The sequence below is a fragment of the Hippopotamus amphibius genome, chromosome 11 (assembly GCF_030028045.1).
Source record: "Hippopotamus amphibius kiboko isolate mHipAmp2 chromosome 11, mHipAmp2.hap2, whole genome shotgun sequence".
NCBI lineage: Eukaryota > Metazoa > Chordata > Mammalia > Artiodactyla > Hippopotamidae > Hippopotamus > Hippopotamus amphibius.
In genome coordinates, this window is record NC_080196.1 from 114,638,069 (window position 1) to 114,661,923 (window position 23,855).

The window sequence follows — 23,855 nt, forward strand, 5'->3', positions numbered from 1 at the left end:
GCTCCTGTCTGCAGGCCGAGGGGAGCCGCGTGGGGCCGGGTGCGGCCAGAAGGGAGAAGTGCCGAGGGAGCCTGCTGCAGTGGGTGGCGTGGCCAGTGCCTGTGGGCCTTCTGGAACCTTCCCCAGTCCGCTCAGCTGCGTGGCAGCCACGTGGCCGGTGGAGCGGGCAGTGAGGGGTCGGTGCACAGCTGTGCCTGTCGGGCTCCTGCCGGCGCCGGGACACGCCCTGTCCCAGGAGCTCCCGTGGCCCGCAGGCTCCTCCCGGTGCCACGGGCTCTCTCGCTGTTCCAGCCTGAGGACGAGGCCCCGATGTCTTCACTTCTCTCCATGTTAAACCTGCCACAGCAGAGGAGCAGGGAGCTGGCTGTGCACGTGCGGCGGGGGCCCCCGGGGGACGCTGGAGGGCTGGGCCGAGCCACGGCTCGTGGCGGGGTTCGGACGCCACCTTCCCCGCAGCTCCCTCCACGGTCCGAGCCCCTCACGGCGTGTCTGGCCTGCGTGTCGCTGGCCTTGGCGTCCAGACCGGTGGTGGGAGAGCCCAGGCACTGAGAGGTGGACGTCACCTGTCAAGGCCGCTGTGGGGTCAACGCCATCGAACGTCTTGCCCGACGGCGGCCCGAGGCCCCCAGCCTGACCTTGAACCTGCAGGGAGGGGGTCTGAGCTTAGAACAGAGCAGGATGAGGGGGTGAGTCGTGCGGCTTGAACTGGGAGGAAAGCACGTGGGTGCCCTTTCCCCAGGGAGCAGGGCCAGCAGTCTGGCACCGTCACGCCCACTGCTCCCCCGCAGGAAACGCCACCCGCGGCGGAACGGCGGGTGTGGGGGGCGTGGTTTCGTTGAGACCCTTGAGGGTCACAGGCCGCGAGAAACAGGCAGTGCGCGTCAGGGGGGAGCCCGGACCCCCACGACGTCCGGGCACTGCCTCGCGGACGGGAGAGTTGGAGACTCGCGCCCCCGGGGACCCGGGCCCACGAGGGCTCTTGGCGCGGGGGTCACCCCAGCGTGGCTCGCCAGGCCCCCCACCACGTCTCAGCCCTCGACACACAGCTGCTTGGACCAACCGCAGGAGGACGCGTCACGTGCTCTTCGGACGCGCCGTTGGCATCGCTGGGTGAAAGCTGAGCGACCGTTTGTCTCGTGCGGTCGGTTTTGCCCAGAGTTCGTCCTCAGCCTCCCTGGAGGGTGTGGGATCCCCGGGCAGGGCGCCCGGACGGGCAGGGCTGCCTCTCCTGCTCACCGCGGCCGTCCCGTCCACGAGCCCTCAGTCACCCTGTCTCTCGGGGCCCACCGAGGCTGCCAGGCGGCACCCCTAGGACGGCTGGCAGGACCCGAGAGCGGACGGGCCGTCAGCGCGGAGCTGGGGTCCCGGGCAGTCGCTGGTGTCGCGGCCGACCTGCTGCAGGTGCTGCGCGTTGCGCACGGCTCCCTGGTGCCGTGTGGGGAGGACGGAGCTTGTCCCCAAAGGAAGGCGCGCCGTTCCTGCCACCACGTGGCTGTGGGACCGGTGAGTCCCCTCATCCTCTGGTCCGTCCGCCTCCACGGTTCCCTCTCGGCCCTGGACGTGGACGGAGGCGCCGTCGCCGTGTTTCCTGCCCCGGAAAAGCCGTGCCCCGGAGTCATCCTGCGGTGTGTATGTCAGCGGCTCACGTGTCACGGAACGAACACAAGACAGCCTGAGCTTTGTTCTCCGGGGCTCAGAACAGCCTCTTCTGTGCCGGGCGGTGGCCGGTGCCCGGGAAGCAGCAGGAGCCGGAACCATTGAGGCTGTGGGGGGGTCGCTGGGGGAGTCCTCGCCGGGGAGGGGTGCTCGGTGCCCGTGGTGTCACCGGACGTCGCTGCAGGTGAAGACCGGAGGTTCGCGCTCCCAGCCTGGAGGCAGCTGCAGGCAGTGCCGGTGGGGGGACCTCCTGGCTCACGGACGCCCCTCCTTGCTGTGTCCCCACGTACGTGAGGCCCCGTCTCCCTCGTAAGACCACAGCCCTGCGGCATCAGGGCGCCTCCGACCTCGCTCACGCCCGTCGGGTCCCCCGCCATCTCTTAGGTGGTGTCACCTGTGTCACAGCTGGGAAACCGAGGCCTGGGGTCACAGATCAGCCCCAAGGCCACACAGCCGGGGGTGCCTGCCGGGGCTGAGTCCACCCGCCCAAGCGCAGCGGGGACGTTCGCCCTCGTCCCAGGTGTGGCCACGTCCGTCTGTCCGTCGTCTGTGTGCAGGAGACGTGCTGTGGGGCGGGGGGGGGTGGTCGTCGGCTTTCCTCTCACTGCAGCTGCGGGTCGGCCTGCTGGTCTGCGTCTGGTTGCCGTGCGACGTGCCGGGGAAACACGTGTCCGTAAGACCCTGGGCTCCCGGGGCTCCCGGAGGCGCGTGGCGTGTTGGGCGTGTAGTTTCCTGAGTAAAGCGGGTCCCCGCGGTGCTGACGCTCAGTATCCGCGGCCCACACACCTCCCCAGCGACCGGCGAGCCGTCGGCCTCGGCCTGCCCTGGGTCAGAGGACTGGGGTCCTGTGCTCGGGCCGCTGGGCCGTGCCCTTCAGGTTAGGGGTCACCCGGCTGCCCCTCACCCCCGTGTGAGGGCCCCGGTCTGGGCCTGAGCCCCGGGGGCACAGGTGGGCGGGGAGCCCGACACGGCGGGGTCACGTGACTCGGCGTCTGACAGCACAGGAGGGGAGGTGTCCCTCTGCGCAGCAGCCCGCGGGCCAGGGTCTGAGCCCTGCTTCCCAGAGGCGGTCGTCCCGCGCCCCCCACGGGCTTCTCCGTCTCTGTGGGATCTGGGGGGTCAGGCCCCGTCGGGGACCACAGGGCCCGGTCCTGCCCCACGTCCCGGTGCGGGCCCTGGGCTGAGCGGCCGTGAGCCGAGGGCCTCTGGTGCCTCCGTCTGATCGTTCAGGACGTCAGCCGGGGCGGGTCCTTCGCAAAAAGCACGGAGCCCCTGGGGGAGAGGCAGGGTGCGGGCACGCACAGGGCACCCGCAGCCCGGACGCCCAGGCCCCAGGCGTGGCGGGCGCCGGCGCGCTTCCCACGGGCACATTCTAAGAGGGTGTGTCAGGAGGGTGTGTGGCTGCGGTAGGGCGGGGCGGCCGTGCCTGGGGCGTCGTCTGTCCACCCCGCGCCCAGGCCACGCAGAACGAGGCTCGCCCGTGCTCCTTGACCACGTGCAGCCACATCCGTGAGCTGAGAGGACCTGGAGCGCGGCGCCCCGCGGAGGGCGGGGTCTGGCGGGATACGTGCAGGGAATTGGGAAACGGGGGCCGGACCTGCCCTGAGTGCCCCCGATCCCCCTGGGCGGCCAGCAGGCGGGTCCACTGAGGGGCACTCCTGCTTTTGCCCCGGAGGAGGCAGGAGGCATCCCTGCTTTACGGAGGGGCGTCCGCTGGCTTTGAAACCCACACGAGACGTGCGTTTAGACACAGGCGCCTCCGTAGCTGCCGTGGGAGGAGTGGGCACGCGTACCCCGGGCCCCGCGTCTGCTCTGCGTCTGCCTGGGGCCCACCTGGTGCCGAGGTGCGGGGGTCTCTGTACCGGTCTCTGTCCCTGGGGCTGTGCGGAGCCCCTGGGGAAGGCAGGGTGGGGATCATCTCTGTCAGGTGCACACGAGTTTGTTCCCAAAGGGAGCCTGTCAGGACGGCCTCGTGCAGGGGCCTCCGGAGGTGGACTCGGCCCCCTGCGTGTGTGCTTAGGGGAGGGCGTCTAAGAGAGGAGGCCCTGCTGGCCAGATCACCGAGGACGCGTGCAACCGTGAGGACCCGGAGGCTGGGGTGGGGAGGGGTCCCGCCTGGGTCGGCGCTCCGCCCGACCGTGGCAAGAACTTGGTGGGTCCCGACGCCAGCTGAGGGTGACGCATTTCCTGAACCCTCCCCTCGCGCCCTTGGCTGGGAGGGGCCCACAGAGGCCCCTCAAGTTGGTTTTGCTGGGAGTTTCCCCGCAGGACCCCCACGGTGAAGTGGGAGTTAACACCGCTGCCATCAGGCGGCTGTAAACAGGTCATAAACCACAGACACCGAAGCGGCTGGCAGCCCGGACGCCCACTCGCTCCTGCCCTCCGCCAGCCCCCGGGAACGTGGGGCCTGGCCTGGCCGCGTGGCGGGCAAATCAGACCTGCTGGCATTTCCGGGCAGCATCTCCAGAGCCAGCAGAGCAGACACGGTGAGGGTGTTTAAAGAGCCCGGGGGACGCTTGATGAGAGAGGCGAGCTGGCCCTCGTGTCTGGCTGAAAGTCCAGTGCAGGAGAGCGGATCCCAGCAGCGCTTTCGTGTAACCTGCCAGACACTTTTCTTTAAGATCCTGAACTCTGTCGGCGCAGACGCAGAATTTAACCTTTGCTGACCTGGACGCCACAGTCCACACAGGTGGCTTTCACATCCACCGGTCGTGTGGGTCTGTCAGGCCGTTGTTCACGACAGCTGTGTCCCATCGGAAGGCCCCGCCCCTCGGGTGTCGGGTCTCTCGGGGGCCACCCGTGTCCACGTGCCGTCCCGGGTGATCCTGGTTGGGAGCTGCCCTCGCCGTGCAGTCCTGGAGCCTGCAGCGCTGACGACAGGGCTGCTTGCTCCTGGGAGGGCTCAGCGCATCGTGTGTTCTCACGCGCGCGCGGACGTGCGTCTCTGTCGAGGCCGCCCCGGGGCCCCCCCCGCCCCCCCACCGCTGGGATGCAAAACTGGGCAGGAGCCCCCAGCAGCCTGCTGCACACGGAGCTCGGACCCAGCAGAGGCCCCTCCTGGAGGTGGGCTCCCACACTGCGACCCCAGGCCGGGGGGTGCGCGTGGCAGAAAGCCCGGGCTGTGGCAGCCCTGGCGGCAGGCCTACGCGCTGGAAGAGGGAGTCCCTTGATGCCCGAGGGGCCACCTGACGAAGCCACAAGGGCTTCTGCACACGTGCCGGGGCGCGGGGCCCACAGACACGTTGGGTCTTGGGGGCCCAGCCTGGACTTTGGACAGCCTGGGCCAAGCACTTACCCCTCCCCGGGCCTGCGGCCCTGCATCCGGGCGCGTTCGGGTGCGGCATCCTCACACCTGCGCTGAGGGGGGCGCCCTCAGAGCCACGGGGACGCACAGGGCTGCTGCCGTGGAGACGAGATGCCCCCCGAGGACCACGGCCCTTCTCGGGGTGCGGCCGTCTGCCAGGGACGCTCTCCCCAGAATCCAGTCACACAGGGACCCGAGCCCCTCACGCGCAGCACGGGCTGGCTGTGCGAGGCGGGGGCGGGGGCGGGGTCCCTTCCCCAGCAGAGGACGTGGGTGTGGCGTGGGCACTGGGGCGGGCCAGGCCCTGCGGGGGGGTCCACTGGCGGATAGAAACCACCCCGCGTCCCCGACGGGGCACCTGGGGTGAGGACGCCCCGTGCGCCCTCCGGGGGGCCGCCCACCCCCGCCTGCACGGCCTGCACCCGCCGTGCCACGTGCATGCTGTCCCAGGGGCTGGGCACGCCGGGCTGTGGGCACCGTGGGGGGGGTGTCCGCCGCGCAGGCCCAAGGCCCTGCAGCTCAGCCCGACGTGACTCCAGGGGCAGCACGGGAGCAACCGTGGCCCTGCCTGCGGTGGCCGGGGAGACTTCCTGAGGTTGCCCCGCGATGACCGCCACCCGCCTGTCTTCCTCCTGGCCCTCCAGCTGTCAGCCGCGCCCGCGGACCAGGCGCCTCCCTGCCCGGCGTGCCAGGTGGAGGGTGCGGCAAAGGCCACAAGAATGACTGGGAACAGGGGCTGGCGAGTCGGCAAAATGAGGGCAAAACGAGAGGAAACAGCTCCTGGGTATCCCGAGTTGAAGGCCCAGGGCCTGACGGTGCGGAGCGGAGACGTGGTCTCACGTTGGTGGGTCTGCAGTGTCCCCTAGTCCCGGCCACACAGCCACCGCGCTGCCCGGTGCCCCAGGCTTCGGAAGAGCCCGTCTTCCTGGTCACGGCTGCTGTGGGTTCGCCCGGCCCAAGCAGAGAACAGATGTGCATCCTGGCTGGCTTGAGGCCTTTGTTAAAGCAAAGCTACGTCTGAGAAGGAATCTTAATTTCCTTGAGGAGGAGGCCGGGCCGCACCTAGGCCCGCAGGCTGGGATCGCGAGGGGGCGTTGCCTCCGTATGGCTGACCCCGCCACTGGGAACTCAGCAGCACACACACGAAGAGGTGAAGACGTGATCAGGAGGGTCCGCTGACAGCTCGTCACCCAGCCTGCGACCGCCGCTGCCACGCGGGCATCTGCCATGAGGTTAAGTGTGCTCTTACCGGTCACTCTCGGAGTAATTTAGCCACGGGATGTCTCGCGTAAACCGGCGTAAGAGGCCAGGACCGAAGAGAAGACGGGACACAGGAAGTAGGCAAGGGCGGGAGAGGGCCGCGGTCAAGGCCGGTCCCCGTCAAGCCCTCCTCCCGGCCCTTCTCTGCGCCACTGGCCTCTTGGCCAGGGGTGGACGGGGCAGTGGTCTGGAAGCAGCCTGGGGGCTTCGGGCTCTGCCCCAGGAGCTGTGTGGTCACTGGTTGTGCGTCGTTTCCAGCGGCAGCAGAGCAGTGGGAAGGAGGGAGGGCGTTTTTGCTCGTGTAGAAAGTGTTTTTCTTGTCCAGCAGCTAAAGGCTCCTCTTCTACAGCGAACGGACACATCCTTCCTGTCGGATTTTTACTGGCTTCCAAACGCCATCTGACTGTGTGTTCAAGTTCACCAAGCGTCAGACGTTTATCAGATAGGGTGTCGGTAGCTGCACAAATGCAGTAGAACATCCAAGTTAAAATTTTCACTTTGATTACTACAAATCCGCGGGCCCTTGGGTCCAAGGCTTCTACTGCAGTTTGCAAATGGATTTTTATAGCACATTAGTGCTGGGGGAGATTCCAAGGAAAACAGTGCTCTCGGTATGAGAACCAGCTGCAGCTTTCTGGAGCCGATGACTCACGCCCTCTTTTTAATTGGGTGGGCGAGCCAGGCGGGAGACACACAGGGACTCAGTCAAAGCGCTGTTTGTTTTCCGAGGGTGTCCTCGCCACGAGCCCGCCCCATCGCTCCTGTCTGCGGCTCGTGTTGACTCGACGTCTTTCTTCCTTGCAGTTCCCATCATAAAAACGGAGCCCAGCGACGATTACGAGCCTGCCCTCACCTGTGGACCAACGACCCAGGGCCTGAGCCCGCTCCTCGAGCCCTGCTGTGGCCGGCCGCGGGCCCTGCCGCCGGACCCGGGCGCCTGCCTCCTGCCCGGCTTCCCGCCCCGTCCGCAGAGCAGCGCCAGCCCCGAGCTGCACGACCTGTCCTGCGCCCCCTACGGCCACGGCCCCCTCGGACTCCCGAGGCCCGTCGGCGGGGTCCTCGCCGGCCAGGAGGCGCCGAGACCCGCGGGCGTGCCTCCCGGGCCCCCCCAGCCGCCGCCCCCCGCCCTGCTGCAGCCACAGGTGAGTCCGCCGTCGCGCGGCCGCGGCTCCCCGGGGTGCCGGCCGGCGCCCTGTCCCCGCCGCCCCTCCTCTCCGCTGCCGCCCGGGACCCGAGAGCCGACCCGCCTGCCGCCCTGCGGCCCAGCGCGCCCCCCCGGGACGGGCCACCAGCAGCACCAGCCGCCCGAGGTTCCGAGCCGCGAGCCTGCAGCCGCCCGGCCCCCGCCGCCGCCCGCGGCGCGTGAGGACAGTAATCCTAGTCTGGCCCCCATTCCCGTGTCGGTCAAGCGAGAGCCGCAGGAGCTGGACCCGCTGGACCTGGACGACGGTGAGTGCCCGCGGGCAGGCGCGCGCCCGGCCCCGTGCCGTGGGGCCCGCGCCGCAGGAGGGGCGCGCGTGCCGGACGCTCCCGCTGACGGCGGCCCCGGCGGCCCGTGGCGTCGCCGCTGGCCGGCGGGGGACGCGCGGCTCTGCCCGGCGGGTGGCCGTGGCCGTCGACCCTTGGGGCGCGCGGTCCCCGCGGTGAGACCGGGAGGGCCCCGGACGCCCGGGTGTGCCGGCCGCGGCCGCGTGGAGCACGGCCTCCGCGAGCTGACACGTCCTGTTAGGCGAGGGGGCCGCCCTGGACGCGGCTGCGGGTCCAGCTTCTCGTTTCTTAGCGTCCGGAGGGCCTGTCTGGTCGCGTGAACGGTTTTTATGTAGTTGCGTAGCTGAAAGTGAGGGACGTTGCCCCTGTTGAGCCGTGAAAACACTTAAGCACGTGACAGTCTCGTCAGAAGCCCAGTGACCAGGCGACGAGGAGCCGTCGGCTCCTTGGACAGGGGCTCAGGTCCCAGCACAGCCCCCGCCGCCAGGACAGCACCCAGACCCTGTGCAGACACAGTGAGGGTGCTTTGGAAAGGTAGTGTCCTCAAGACACCTGCAGGCAGGCCAGCTGGTGTGAAAATCTGAGCACCGAGGTTCCTATGAAGTAACAGCAGGAGGCCCCTCCTCGAAAGATTTATTCTCTGTCCTTTGGGGCCAGGTGCCAGGGGCCCCGTGATGGGTGGGTAAGAGGCGATCAGGGCTCTTGTGGGCCCTACGTGGGTGATGTGTGAGGCGCCTGGCCTCCCGTCAGCTGCATAGCCCGTCCCCCGGGTGTAAGGTGTTCCCGGACCGGAGTGCGGACCAAAGCCCAGGAGCAGGTGCCTGCCTCCCTGGCCCCTGGACTCAGGAGGAGCCCAGGCGCTGGTGCAGGACAACCCAGGGCGCGGCCCCGGGCCCCCAGCCTCCCCGTCACAGCCCAGCGGCCTCCCCGGGCACATGGCGCCTGGCCTCTACAGCCTCCACGGTCAAGGCCTCTTGGCCTCCTTTGGCCATTTTCCCTAAAATAACAGCCAAACGTCGTAGGCGTCTTCTTCCCACGACCGCCCTCTCAGTGAGTGTCGCCTTTGCCCCACGTTTGTGTTCTGCACGCTTCCTGGCGGCCCTCGTGTCCCAAGGGTCCTGTGGGGAGAGGGTCCCTGGCGCTGCCGTCCCAGGAATGGTCGCAGGTGCCCCCGGGCCCCCCCCCACGCGCTGTCCCATCTGACGTGCAGGTGCAGGTGGGCCTGCGGCACGCGAGCCTTCCTGGGGGTGAGATCCCCACCGCAGCCCGGTGACCGGGCCAGACCGGGTCAGCTGGGCCAGCCCAGCCCTCAGGGCCCCGCAAGTGGCGATGAGGCCCCACCCAGCGCCTCTCCTGCGTGCTCCTGACGCAAGGCCGCGCGCTTGCAGGTATTCTTATTCCATAAATGGTCTCCCTCAAAGCAGGCGATCCCTCTGTAGGGCACGTGCGGGTTCCTAGGGAGGCCAGGGCCCCCCCCACCCCCAGAGGTGCTTTCAGAGTCCCAGCCCAGGGGCTCTTCCCTTGAGAACCACGTTCTAGGGCCGTAACTGCCCTCCGCAACTTTCGGGGGTTGATAACGGCCCAGGAGATGCCAGGTTCACCTATCCAGACCCTAGTTCACGCTGGGACCAGGCTGGTGGTCAGGACGGAAGGAGGCCGTGGCACCTGTGCCCCCCCCCCTGCCGTGGCCTCTGTGGAGCTGGCGGATTCTGCCCTCGGTCCCAGCGTCCGGCCGAGGCAAGCCCCTGTGTCCAAGGTTGGACAGTGGCTCTGGCATCCGTTTGTCTCAGGAAGTGCCCTGTGGTCCTGCTGGAGGCCGGGGGAGAGAGGACATCCATCTGCGCTCTCCAGGGCCTGCACAGCCTCATAGCTTCTGGGCGAGAGCAGACAGCGGGGCCTCGCCCGGTGCCCTGTCCCCCACGGGCCCTCCCCTCCCGGCCGCCCCACCTTCCGGCAGCAGTTGTCCACTGTTTTCAGGTTACGCCTGTGGTCCCGGGGCCCCTCGGGCAGCGGCTCTGAGATCAGCCCAGTGTGGTTCCCTCTGGGAGACAGGTTCTCTCTGCCTTGCTCCAGGGTGGCCACGTGGGCCCTGGTTTCCACTCAGTGTCCATCACTCGGGTCAGCTGCCACCGCAGCCTTTCGGTTTTGGCCAGGAGAGCGGAGTGATGTTGGTTTCCTCGGTCAGGACTGCCGTCGTGGTGCAAGGCCACCCCGGAAAGCGGTGACTGCGTTTACGTGAATGTCCGTGTGTTTTCATGCCCGCCCCCACATACGTGGTGTTTCGGTGCCGCCCTGCTCACCCCCAGTTAAAACCGTGCCGGGGTGGAGCCCTGAGCAGAGTGGCCTCGACACGCGCCAGTGGGCAAACCGCCCCCTCCCCCACGGTCCTGCTGGAGCTGCCGGGGGGCCTGCAGCCAGTGTCCCCCCCTACAGCAGCCTTTCCTGCAGGGAGACCCCCGAGGCTGAGGGAGGCCTCGGGGCACACATGCCACGTGGCTGGGAGGCAGCCTCACACGAGCCTGGCATCCCTGCAGTGGGGCTCTTGGCCTGCGGGGTCAATCCGTGCACGCCGGCCTGGGGACTACCCTGGATGTAGCCACCGCGAACTTAGGCTGTGGGGCTTCCCTCCTGGAGTTGGGAGCACACACCGTCCGGTCAGGCGTCCATCCCCCATCAGGAAAGCAGACTGAGTGTTCGTTGCTCTGAGTGGCCGAAGACTCCCCGAGTCCACAGGCATTTAGAATTGAGGAGGGCCCAGCTCTTGCCAGAAATCCTGCAGTGGAAGCAGGAGAAAACCCCTCTGTCCTGTGGGAGGGTGTCCGGAACTGTCAGCTGAGTGCAGGGGGATCCTGAGGCCACATCTCTGTGCTCACCCTGGCTCCTCCACCTGGAACCCACTGGCTCCCAGGAGCTGTGATATAAACATGTGTCAGACCCTCTTTAGGCCTCGAAAGACCATCTGGTGCAAGATAAAGGCCCACATCGTGTGTGTGGGAGCCCGAATCCCCAGCCTCCCTGCCCCAAATGCTGAGGGGGTTGGGCAGGTTCTTACGGGTCCTTCCTGAGCAGAATGGTGGGAGGGACACGCAGGTGTCATGGGGCGGGTTTCTGTAAAGCTCGGACGACTGGGCTCGATCCTGGGCCGGCCTCGCCGTTAAATGCTGTGTGTGGTCGAGGTGTTTGAAAATTAATCTGTAAATCAGGACAACCTCCAAACCCCCGCTCGTTCCGGGTGGGGCACAGGGCACCCGGGCGGGGGGGGGGGTGTGCAGAGCGCGGCCCCGGGGCCTGGCCTGGGTGGACGGGGAGCCCATCGGCTGTGGCCACTGCCCGATCTAGGAAACAGGCCCCTGTGGAAGGTCTGGAGGGGTCGCAGGGAGGGGCTCGTCAGCCCTCCCGGCAGGGCACACGCGTCTCCCTCTCTGTGTCTGGGTGTGACTTTGCAGCCCAGCCCAGGAAGGTGCAGACGAGAAAACGGAAACAAGGGCGAGAAGCTAAATCAGAAAACTAGACACCGTGGAGTTCAAGTGGTCTTGGCGTTAGAAAGCAAACACTTTGTCGGCGTCTACACCCAGGGAGCGGCAAGGAATTGGGTGGCTGATGGCTGGGACCAGGGGACAAGGAGGGGTGCAGGGGGCGTGGCCCGGGCTGTGGGTGGCAGCCCCTCCCCAGGCCTCGTCTCAGCAGGACGGGGTTGCTTGTTCCGGAGGCGCTGGCAGGTCTGACCTGCCATCTCCTGGGCTTTGCCCCACGAGCCGCGGCGTGGTCCTCAGGGTGGGAGGGACCAGCCAGGCACCGCGACCCACGCGGCAAACGCAGCCCCATGTCACCTCCAGGAACGCAGAGCGACCTCTGTCCCGACCCCGCGGTGACAGCGTAGGGAATCCCCCAGCAGGGCTCTCGGAGGCGCTCTGCCGGCCGGGACTGCAGTGACTCCGGCCGTTCTTGCTCCGGGGGGACGGCCGCTCTGAGTCAGGGCGATTGGGGTTCCTCGGGCTTGTTCGTGACGCTGATGGTGCTGGGTCTGTGAGGGGTGAGAGCTGATTTCACGCGTGTTCTGGTTTTTTATTTGGGTTTCTGTTTTCCAGGAATGTAGAATGCAAAGGGTTCCAGGTCCAGAGAGCCTGGGGCATTTGGGGGACAGAAATGAGTCACCCAGAGACGGGAGAGGCGGCCATGCTCCAGACGGGGTGCGCCTGCTCCGCCCGCACAGGGTCTCCCAGACGCGGAGGGTCCGTGACGTCCCCGGTCTCGTTTACCGAGGGGCAGTTCAAGTCACGGGCACGCGCCTCAAGTGAACCCCACCCGCTTATAGGATTTCTTTGTGTGTCACTTGTTTCTGTTCTTGGGTTTTGTTTCGAAAGTGTCTGGCCCATACATAATTTCAACATTCATGAAGCCTCAGCTCTCAGCGTGGACTTCTCAATCACGGCAGTGACGCGGGAACCTTTCTGTTTTTAAATCAGCTTTACGGGCCTCCCTTGTTTTAAATGTAGACTAAGTGTGCCGTGAAAGCTACGGGGGAGCTGTTTCTCCGGAGGGATTCCCCGGCCCTGCCCCTCGCCGAGCTGAGCTCCACGACCCCACGGCAGTGCCCCTCCGGTGACGGGCTGTCCCTGACGGACGCACGTGGGAACGTGGGCAGCTCACGTACACGCGCACAGGGCTCTGTGTCACGGACGCGCTCCCGTTTTTGTACATCTGCTAGAGACGCAGTGTGAGTGTCCCCGAAGCTCTCGGAGTTTGTTCCAGCATTTGCTTTTGTGAAGGGGACCCTGTTGTGCTGACAGGAGGACCCCCTCTGCAACCCAAGCCGTGGCTCCCGGGCTGTCGGCTTGCCTGCCGCTGCAGCCCCGCGCGCCGCACCCTCCGCCCGCCCCGCGGCCTCGGCCACAATCGGCCCTTTCAGCCCCTCCGGGGGCGCTCGGGTTTCCAGAAGTCCAGGTGTCATTAAAACAACAAGCAGGTGGAGCGGGCGGCCAGGACCGTGTCTGCCCCACGTCTGGCTGCGCGTCCCCCGCGCCCCCCTTCTTTCCTGAGCTTGGGCTGCTCTGGGAGAGCACGCGCAGCTTTCCTCATGGAACGTTTTGCTCACCTGGCCTGGGGCCCAGCTCTGAGGCCTTCCGCGCTCCTGGTGATGACTGAAAGAGTCTGCCTTGCAGATCCAACACGCTGCGGACGTGGGCTGCTACCCGGTGGGCGGGAGGATGCCCTCAGCCCTGCACACACTTCCTGAGGGTCAGTCCTTAAGGCCCGGGCGTCTGGGGTGCCACCGCACATGGGGACTGCTGTCGGCGTGGTGACCCGTGGGCCTCATCACCCCAAGGCGGGAGTCCATTGGGGCCGGGCCTGACGCCGCCACTCCGAGAAGCAGAGCCCCCGCCTGCTCACTTCGCAGGCGCTGAGACCCTGCAAGGGCACAGCAGCCTTTCCCCACGCAGCTGCGCATGCCTCCCTGAACGCCCAGGTCTGTCTGCACAGGGACTTGGGGCCAAGCTTCCAGGGATACTGTGCCTCCAAGTGGGTCAGACCAGTGTGCGGACCTGGGCATAAACATCCTCGTCCCTGGCTGGATTGGACCCGAGCGACCCCCAGTGACTGTTGGGAGCTGTCGACCACTGTCCACCTGCTGTGGGCAGTGGTCCAGCACTGAGCTTCTGCTGCGTCCTGGGAGGTGTGTGCTTGCCTGCTGCGGCCGCGCTGCAGGGCAGCAGCCCTTAGGATCTGCCCCCCTCGAAGGAGGAGGGGGAAGGCAGGGACGGCACTGAGTGTCCGCTGAGTAAGGGCCTCTATAAATAGGGTGCTGCACTTGGCCCCGGGACGCAGCTGGCTGCCTGTGACGTTGGAGTGTCTGCTGCAGCTCATGTAACACTGCAGCTTAGGTGTCTGAGGTCCGGGGCGTCTCTCAGTTGCAGGACGTAGACGTCCGCTAGAAGCAGGGGCTGCTTGGAGTTTCTAATCAGGTCTTCTCCAGCCCACTTATTTCTGTGCACTTGGAGAGGAATTGGGTCGTTTGCTTTCACCTAATGTTAACTTTCCTCCTTAATCCTAGGTCTTAGCTTATTTCCTTCTTTTGATAGAGAGTTGTTTGACATTATTAACTTGAGGAAAAGAAACTGGGGTGGGATCGGGAGAAAGCAGAGGGAAGAGCTGGAAAGGTTGTATGGAATTAGAACCAGTTAGATCTACTTGGTGCCAGAAACACTGGTGATGGAAGCTGGTGCTCAGACCTGGCCGTGTGCAGGCCACGTGGGCACCTTGTAGCGTGTTGTCCCACGTTGCAGGCAGGCTCTGAGGGCGGGAGAGTGTTGGCGAGTGAGTGGGTCAGGACTGATGCAGTTTTCCGGTGTGGACACGCTTCCGCGGAGGTGAGCACCTTTCCGGGGGCTTTAATCAGCTCCGTCTGCATTTCAGACCAGCTTGCACAACCTTGGCCTGGTCTCCGCGTTTCCTCTCTCTGATGCCGTAACGTTTCAAAGCGCTTTCTGTGCTGAAGCAGGAGCACCCCGGACAGATCCTCTCAGATCTGTGAGCCAGCATGTGGCTTATGGCTGTGCTGTGTCACCAGAGCACGAAGCCACAAGGAAAGGTGTCCAGAAGCGCAACAGCCACATTCAAAAGCCCAGCCGTTGGCTTCTTTGCGGGGAGAGTGGTGACCACCTCTGCTGGATGCCTGTGTTTTCACGAGAGCAGCCAAGCAGAGGGCCGGCGGCATGGCGCTTCTAAGTGACCGTCCTGCTATGCGAGTGTCCTCTCCATGTGGATTCCTGAGGGACAGAGAGTGCCCGGTACAACCGCCCATCGAGTCAGGTGGAGAAGAACGCGGATAATTCTATTGGAATAACCGTCTTCCCGTCAGAGCAGTTATTCCAGTACAATTGGAATAACCAGAAGGCTGTCCCCATCCAACGTGACACATCGTTGCCAGCACACAGAAAACCCAAACGGCAATACTAGTACCAGCGTGTGGCCTCTGGCTCCTTCCAGAGTGACCTTTGCATACAGTCTCTGTTGACGTTTCAGCCTCACGACAGTCCTGTGAGTGGGCAGAACTGCCGATTCAGCCGCACCTGATGGAGGCGGAGGCTGAAGCTTAGAGAGAAATGTCACTCGACCTGCTCAGAGCACAGCTGGTGAGTGACAGAACCAGGGACACCACCTTGATCTGCCAGCCCTGATTTCAACACGGTCTCTCTACGCTCAAGGTTGAGCTGTGTTATTGAATTTTTTTTACCCACTGGAAAGGAAATGAGCAAAGATTCCTGCTTCAAAGTCTAGCTTTCAAGTATGAATTGGCCTGGCAAGCCGAAGAGAAGTGTGGAATATTATTTTCTTCATGAGAGAATCTCTCGTTATTAACTGAGGCACAATTTGATGGCCCAAGAAGCACCGGAAGACAGGCATGACTCCGAAAATGATGGAGAGAGGACCTTGGTGAGAGAGCACCCCCTAAAAAGCAATACAAACACTGACAAAACTTTCAAGTCAATTATTCCAGAGTCTGAACGTTAACCAGAGGCAGACCAAACTGCAAAGCATTTATTCAAGAGAAACTGGACCTTGGTAATGAATCTGTGGTGTTGTAACTTGGGGCTACTCCCGTCCCTCCTCCCCAGCTCCATGGAGTATAGCCGTGAAAAGCCAGAAGCTTCACTGACAGTCGAGGAGACTGGCCCCTTTGGGGCTCTGTTAGAAAAAACCCATCCCCACAGCACAGTCAGTCCTTTGACTGGTTGTTCCCAGGGCAGGATAAAACACAGTAGATGCTCCCTGGATCTGCCCGAGGCTGTGGTCTCAACTGCTGCAAAGGAGCCTGGCCAAGCTAGATGACCACAGGGGATTCTGAAAAGCCCTGACGTGCCCCTGGGGGTCTGGAAGACCTCACACACGCACATGGATGTGCACGCTCAGGAAGACCTGGGCAAGGAGAAGGCCCAGCCGCTCGCCTCTGACTCCTTCATCTCAAGACTCTGTATGAGCAGGAGTGACACCCAGGCTGACTGTGAGCTGCAGGTACATCAGAGGCGGCTTTCGCACACAGAACTCCTCGACAAAATGGGCAGGCCTAACGGCTGAAGGCGTTTAGAGAAACCTGACGGATACTTGACTGACCGTCGAATGATGCTAACCTGAGGGTGCCCACCAGGACGCGAGGCTTGCAAAAGGGAAGAGAGAACTCAGCAGCCACACACTGCAGAGACAGAGAATCTGTGGAGCTAGTCCAGGAAAGTCACGGATCAAATTAGCAGCAGCTAGAGGAAAAAAATCCAGCAATAACAAAAGATCCTGGGATGGGGGGGTGGGTGGGGGAGGGAGTTGACTCCAGGGTTGCTACAGTGCACTGTCTACAACGTCCAGCTTTCAACCAGAAAGTCCTAGGACGTGCAAAGAACCGTGAAACCACGTTCCATACTTGGGGGAGAAACAGCCCGCGTGCAGTGGACCGTGTCCCTGAAAGGGCTCAGGTGTTGGACTTGGTAGTAAAGCAGATCGGCTACCATAGATAAGCTCAAGGAACTAAAGGGAACCGTGTGTAAAGAATTAAAGGAAGGTAGGATAATCAAGTCTGACAAAATGGAGACTGTCAATAATGAGAAGGAAATACACATTTTTTAGAAAGAGCCAAGTAGAAATTCTAGAGTTGAAAAGCATAATAACTAACATGAAAAATTCATTAGTTGGGCTGAACAACGTTTTGGAGCTGACAGAATAAAAGAATCAACAGATTTGAAGAAAAGCCAGTAGGTTCTCCAGTCTGAGGGGTAGAAAATAAAAAGATTAAAGGAAAATGAAGAAATGAAACACCATAAAGCATGAAAATGTGTGCATAATGGGAGTCCAGAAAGAGCGAAGAAAGGGGTAGGAAAAGCATTTGAAGAAATAATGGTCAGAATCTTCCCAAATTTGGAGAAAAACATTGTACACATCCCAAAATGTCAACAAATTCCAAGTAGGATGAATTAGGAGATTCATGTCATAGCCAAACTGTCAAAAGTCAAAGAAAAAGAGACAATTCTAAAAGCCACAAGAAAAAAAACAAGCTCTCAGGTTCAGTACGTGGAATCTTCAGTAAGGTCAACAGCTGACTTCTTGTTAGCAGTCCTGGAAGCCGGAAAGCAGTGGGATGGCATCCTCAAAGGGCTCAAAGAAAGACTGTTGACCAAGAAGTCTGTACCTAGAAAAACTAACCTTAAAAATGGAGGAGAAATAAGCAAAGATGCAGAAAATGTATTGCCAGCAGACCTGATCTACAAAAAGTACCAAAGGGAGTCCTTCAGGTTAATAGTAACTCATATCCACATGAAGAAATAAAAAGCACTGGCAAAAATAATTACGTAAGTAAATTAAAAAGACAACAGAAGCATTTTAAAAAACTTTTCTTCTCCTGACTAATTTAAAGGAAAATACATAGGACAGTAATTACAAAACTTTGCCGATGGGCTTATATAAAAATGTCATTTAGGGAAGGAAGCTATCTTGGAACAGAGTTTCTCTGTATTATTAGAAATAAGTATTAATCTGAAATAGATATTAAGTATATTGTAATCTCTAGAGGAACCACAAAGAAAATGTTAAGAATATACATAGTAAACAAAACAAGACCCCCCCAAAAGCATTTAAATGATACAGTAGAAAAAGTAAACTTAGACCCTTACCTCACACCTTACACGAAAAAGTTAACTCAGAATTCGAAGAAGTTAATTCAAAATTGATCATGGACTTAAATGTAAGAGCTAAAATGATGAAACTTTGAGGAGATAACATATGAGAAAATCTTTGAGACCTTGAATTAGGTGAAGATTTTTTTAGCTATGACACCAAGAACACAGCCCATAAAATTTTAAAGTTGTTGTTAGACCTCATCAAAATTCAAAAATTTTGTGCTTCAAGAGATACCATTAAGGAAAAGAAAGACAAGGGAATTCCCTGGCAGTCCAGCAGTCCAGTGGTTAGGACTCAGCGCTTTCACTGCCAGGGCTGGGGTTTGATCCCTGGTTGGGGAACTAAGATCCCACAAGCCATGCAGCATGGCCAAAACAAACAAACAAACAAACAAACAGAAAACAAGCAACATACGGGACGAACGTATGATAAAGGCTTATGTTTAGAAAATGCAAAGAGCAACATATCTCAGTAATAAGACAAATAGCCTAGTCAAAAACTGGGTAAAAGATTGAAATAGACATTCCTCCAAAGAAGATACACATATGGCTAATAAATACATAAAAAGATATTCAACATCATTAGTCACAGGGAATGCCAGAGAGATACCATTTCACACCCATTAGAATGGCTGTAAAAAATAACAGAGACAATAGCAAATTTTGGAGAGGATATGGAGAAATTGAAACCCTCAACACATCACTGGTGGGGATATAAAATAGTGCAGCCACTTTGGCGGTGTCTTAAAAGTTGAATATAGATTTGTGCTAAGGCCCAAGTAGTGTGTGCTTAGGCATCTACCCAAGAGAAGTGAACACACAGGTACGCACAAAGGCTTGCACACAAGTGTTCTTGCAGCATCACATATAACGTGCAACATTTGAGACGTCCTGAGGGTCCAGCAATAGGGAATAAGCAGGGAAGCGTGGCACCTCCGTCTGTACAGGGGAGGACACTTCAGCCACGGAGGAACCTGAGTGGCCGGCAATAGAGAATAAGCAGGGAAGCGTGGCACCTCCATCCGTACAGGGGAGGACTCTTCAGCCACGGAGGAACCTGAGTGGCCGGCAATAGAGAATAAGCAGGGAAGCGTGGCGCCTCCGTCTGTACAGGGGAGGACTCTTCAGCCACGGAGGAACCTGAGTGGCCGGCAATAGAGAATAAGCAGGGAAGCGTGGCACCTCCATCCGTACAGGGGAGGACTCTTCAGCCGTGGAGGGACCTTGGGAACATATGCTGACCCACAAAGCCACACACAGAAGCCCACGCATTATGGTTGCATTTGTGTGACGATGAGCAGAAGCCGCCGGCAGCCTGGCCCGGGGGGTGGGGGGGATGGATATTTCCAGGTCTGGTCTCTTATGCAGGTTCGCTGCTGTTAAGTACAGTTTTGTTAAAACACTCGGTGTTAGAGGAGAAAAGTGCTTCTGAGGCGAAGGCCTGTGTGTGTCGTGTGTGCTTCCCTCCGTGTGTGGAACACACACAGTCCTTTTTCAGGAGCGTTGGGAGAAAATTCTGATTCTATTTTTATATGACATGAACATAATGCTGATGACAGAGTTTCTCTCAGGGAATAAAAATGTGTCCTTCTCTGTTACTTACTGTTTAGCTAAATTAAAGATTCTCTTTAAAGCGTGGGGCGCACACGGGGCCAGCCGTGCCCGACCACGGGTGGTGTGGGTGCCTCACTCAGGCTGGGCACACAAAGCCTTGAGTGCTTTTAGCTTCTTCAGTTTGAATCTTGACACAGGGCTCTTCCTTCCTTCCAGATTGTAATGTGGACACGTCCACACAGTGACAGAACAAAGAAAGCCTAACCCCTTCTAGAACATCCGCCCTTATCAGGCCCGGGGGACCCGACTGACCAGGGCCGGGTCCTGGGACGGTGGCCCAGCCGCAGGCCAGCACCGCCTCCTCGAGGACGCAGGTGCAGCCCTCCGCCGCCGGGGCCTGGGGTCCTTATCAGCCCAGCCCGCCCTCCCTCCCCACCAGGGTGAAGGCTTCCCCGACTCGGCACTATCAGGCCCCCACAGCTGCTGTTATTTTAGATACGGCAGGAAGGGTGCCTGGAAGAGCCCTGGACGACATCTAGCAGCGTCTGTGATTCCCCCAGGCTCTGGCCCCGTCCCGTCCAAGCCCTGGCAGCCCAGGCACGTCTGGGGCCCCGACGCGGGGGCCTCAGCTGCGAAGCAGGCCGCTGGCCGGACGGCTCCCTCTGCTGCCCTGCCAAGGGTGGGGGCTCTGGGGACAGCCCCATTGTACGGCCTCCCCATCCTTTCTCCATAGAGTGGGTTGGCTCGCGGGCTAGGCTTGTGTCTCAGCAGATGGTTTCAGCAGAGATCAGAGCTGGGCCCCTGTAGAGGCCTCGGGAGCTGACATCTGGCCTGTGGATGCATTTGAGGTCGGAGCGTTCTGTGCAGACACACATCATCTGAGCGCCTCCGCGGCTCACGGACCAGAGTCTAGTGAGTGAGAAAGTCACCCAGCGGGCAGGGAGCACCCTCCTTGCCCCTCAAGGGTTTTCTCTGGAATCGGTTTTTAGGAAGGAGCCCAGATAGGACCACTGGCAACCTAGCTGGCATCCGCGAGTGTTTAGTGAGAGAAATGACACGTTAGGGCATTTCCTCTTAATTACTGTCCCCAGACGAGATTGGTCAGGGAGCACACGGACCGTGGTCACGTGTCGGGGCCGCCGTCCGGTGGGGAAAGCCTGCTGTCTGCTGCTCTTGGCCCAGCTCCTTGCTTTCACAACGTCAAACTTAGAATCGCCTTTATATGCGCTTTCCTTTTTTTTCCACAGTAGCTGTTGCCAGCAAGCTGTAAACTACCGTATATCACTCAGATTTAAGAACCTAAACTTTAAAACAAATTAAACTCTTGTTGACATTGTAATAAAAATCAGAATGGAACCGGGCGGCTCAGTAGAAGCGAAGTTCAATTATTTTTGTGGACTTAAGATTGTTTTCTGGGACTCGCAGGCTCCCCGTGCAGCGGAGTGATTTCCTCTTGGCAGACGGCTAGAGGGAAAGAGGTGGTGGTGGTGGCGGCGGCTGGAGCGCGGTGGCCCCGGGGCCGTCACCTGAGTGTTGGCCCTGGCGTCGGCAGGGGCATCTGTGGCCGCAGTGGGAAAGCAGCCGCCGGGCAGCCAGTCCGCGTTGGGGGCAGGGGAGGGGGGCGTAGGTGGTTTTAATGCATTTTAGTTTTAGAAAAGAGCTCAGGTAGTGTTTGTCAGTCTGTCTCTTAACTCGGCGTGCGTGCTGGATGGAAAGCAGTGCTGGGAGCAGAGGTCATTGTCCTTGAGAACCAGTCCACCGTCCAGGCCGCTAGATGCAGGGCTGCCCCTCCCCCCCGCCTGTCACCCCCGAGCTATAACCTGTGTTGTTCTTGTGACAGCCTCCTTTGCTTGCCGAGGTGGAAACGGCGGTTTCCTCCGGCTCACACGCCAGCTTTCCCTCCTGCGAGCCGTTTCCTGCTGAGATGGCGCGGAATGGCAGGGCTGCAGGCAGACGTGCAGCTGGAAGCTCGGTGATGGGGGCATGGGACAAGCGGGTGGGCTCCCTGTGGGTGGCCTTTGCCCTGGGCTGTCGGCAGCCTCTCAGCAGCAGCGCGCCCCTGCCCTCACCGGCCACGCCCTCTCCTGCGCCGCGTCCTGTTTCTCTCTGCTTTCGGGGTCAGGCTGGCGCACGATCTCTGACTCAGACACGCCGGTGTCCCCCGGCCACCACCAGTCTGTTGGAGCCGTCCAGTCGCCACCGTCACAAAGTCTTCAGAGCCAGTGTTGGGGTCACCCAGACTCCTGGCTCCCACCTCCCCTGCCAGGCCGTGGTGACACAGCGGGCAGGAGCTGGGCCATGGGGCGGGAGCCTCATCTTGCAGGCCGCGGCCGGCACTCATTAAGCGGTCGGAAGGTGAGAAGGAGCCTTAAAAGCAGGAGCCTCTGGGCGACGCTCCTTCCTGGAGCCCGTCGCTGCCACTGGCCGGTCAGAGGACCCCTGGGTTTAGAGAGATGTCCTCCTGCCCCTGCACTTGCAGCCCTGCTCACCGCGGGATCTTTATGGACACGTGTGGGATGCTTTAAGCAGCGCTGATCACGTGGACCCGTGTCCCTGGTCTCCGCAGGACCAGGGCTTGCTGAGCCCACAGAGCGCCGTGGTCCAGCGCCTGACTGCGCGCCTGCAGGGGAGGCCCGTGTGCCGGCTCGAGGCGCGGGAACGGGGACCGGCAGAGGCGGCGCTGAGCTCGGAGCCCGGCTCCTGGCCTGAGGCTCCCGTCATGTCATCTCAGGTCTCTTCACGCCCTGTGATGGGAATGGGCCCCCAGCTCTCCTTAAGCGCAGTCTCAATCCCTCGTGAAGGCCCAGCACAGCGTGGAGGTGACTCCTGGCACCCCCGCAGGCCTCGCTGGCCTTCCGTCTGGGTGAACCCTTCCCGCGAACAAGTAGCCTCCGCAGCTTGTTCTCCACGTGCTGGGATTTTTGGGTTTGGGGTTTTTTTTTGTTTGTTTTTTGTTTTGTTTTTGAAGACATATTTCATGGCTTCTTCAGAAATCAAATTTAGATAAACAGAAGGAATTAATACTAAATTTCCAAACACACAGCTCCGCCCCAGGGAAAGGAAGCTGACGTGCAGGTCCCTGCGGTAGTAAGGTCACAGCCGGGCAGCGAGCGCTCTGAGGCCTGCGGGGCAGACCTTGCCCAGGCTCAGCCTCGGTGAGACTCCTGGGAGGGATTAATTCAACTTTCAAAGAGGACAGGACCCCACCAGCTCTTGCAGATTTCTTACTCTGCTCTGGCATGGCAGGGCTGTTGAGACACGTGGTTGGACCAGACCCTTGACCCCTGGGACGTTAGAGTGGGGTCGGGGAGAGCAGGTTAAACAGCTAAACAGGATTTAAAATATAAACAACAATTCAGGATGACAAAGCAGGGCTGCAGACAGTGCCCGATTCGCTGCCAAGGGAATCACGGAGGCCAGTGAATCCGGCACTCTTGCTTCTAGGTTTGAGGGACCCTGGGATCGTCTCAGGAAGGACTTTTCAGAGAGTAGAGGTGAGAGCTAAGCCTCAGAGGCTGCCTGTTCTCTACCTCAACTGGCATCTCTGTTCCACGTGGGAAATGCAGAATCGTCGGGCGTGAGGCCTCTGAAAGACGCGTTTGCAGCCCCGGGTTCCAGGTCTGTCGAGTCGGGGAGTGGTTGACTGATAGAGCTCCCTCCAGAAACCAGCCTGTAAGCCCCTCCCCATGAGGATGCGTCCCTGCCCCGAATCCCCCCACCGCCCTACCGTGGTCCCTGGTCCACAGCCCTGTGCATTCTTTCCAGGCGCAGGAAGGAAACACAGGTGACTCTCCTGCCTGTTCTTGCAAGTATCGTTAGAACCGGGCACACCACTCTCAGGCTGAGAGGTGGTCTTTGGGACCAGGTGACTTGACAGGGCTGCTCATTTGGTAACCCCCAGGGGCACGGCGTCCTTCCACAAGGTCGATGAGAGTGCGTGCAAGCCGGTCCTGTCGATCTGCTTTAGCGCTGAGGAGAGCTCCAGAAATGTGCAATTACAAGAAGCCTAATGGCCCTTTCTACTGGAGGCAATGTGCACGGCACCTTATACGCTTTGATGAATTACTCATTATGTGCAGTGTTGAAATAGCTGCTATAAGCATTGATAATTGGATAATCAATTCAAAAATTCAGTCTTGGTTTTTGCTTTTTTTCCTGCTCTGGGGTCAATGTGTCCTGAAGATGATGGGGCCTGGCCCTTTTGCAGAATTTTCTGCCTCCTTGCCCCCCTCTCTTTCCGATCGTTTTCGAAATTAGGAGTTTTGAGTCCCTTACCAACTTGATATTGTGCACTTTTCTCTTTATGCCTTCTGTGGTTCTCTGTTCAGATCTTTATGGAATGAACAAACAGGTTCTGCGGTCTGTCGGTTTTGTCAACACTCAGAGGCACAGCTTGACCCTCAGGGTGGGCTCGGTGCCATGGGGAGGGGAGCAGACTGGACAGTTACAAAACTTTCGGATGCCCAGGAGGCAACAGGCGGCCTTTGCTGAGGTGCGGGAGCAGGGCTGGGGTCCCGGCTCGGGGTCAGGGGCCACCGAGGAGAGGGGCTGCCCAGGTGGGCACAGGCCGTGGGCCCCTCTGTCTCCATCCCGGACGCACTGCTCAGACGCGCGGGCGGGTAGACGTGGCAGCCTCCGTGTTCAGGACCCGTGTGGGCTCAGCGAGATTCGGGGCGGACTGTGGAGCCCAGGAGAAGGTCGGGGCCCTGCTGCCATGTGGCGGCCATGCCTATGTCCACGGGGATAGTGTGGGGGAGCCAGGGAGCGCCGCCGGCCCAAGGGGACCTGGGGCTCCAAGGCCGTGGCTTGGACCTTTGGCAGAAACCGAACTGGAGGCAGCACCCCGTGAACAGGCATGATGTCCACGCAGTGCCCCCTACCGCCGGGCGCCCCCGGCCCCGTGACTGGGCCCCAGAGTTCTCCACGAGCAG

The 23,855-nt window shown here is 60.9% G+C and overlaps 1 protein-coding gene across 2 annotated transcripts in view; it reads left to right on the forward strand.

The window, feature by feature from the left end:
* Nucleotides 1-23,855, forward strand: part of NFATC1 (nuclear factor of activated T cells 1) — a 96,838-nt gene that overhangs the window by 58,384 nt on the left and 14,599 nt on the right. For both annotated transcript variants that reach the window (XM_057699306.1, XM_057699307.1), the window contains exon 9: nt 7,025-7,362. In XM_057699306.1, coding sequence (XP_057555289.1) covers nt 7,025-7,362 — 338 coding nt within the window. The remainder of the gene's footprint in view (nt 1-7,024; nt 7,363-23,855) is intronic.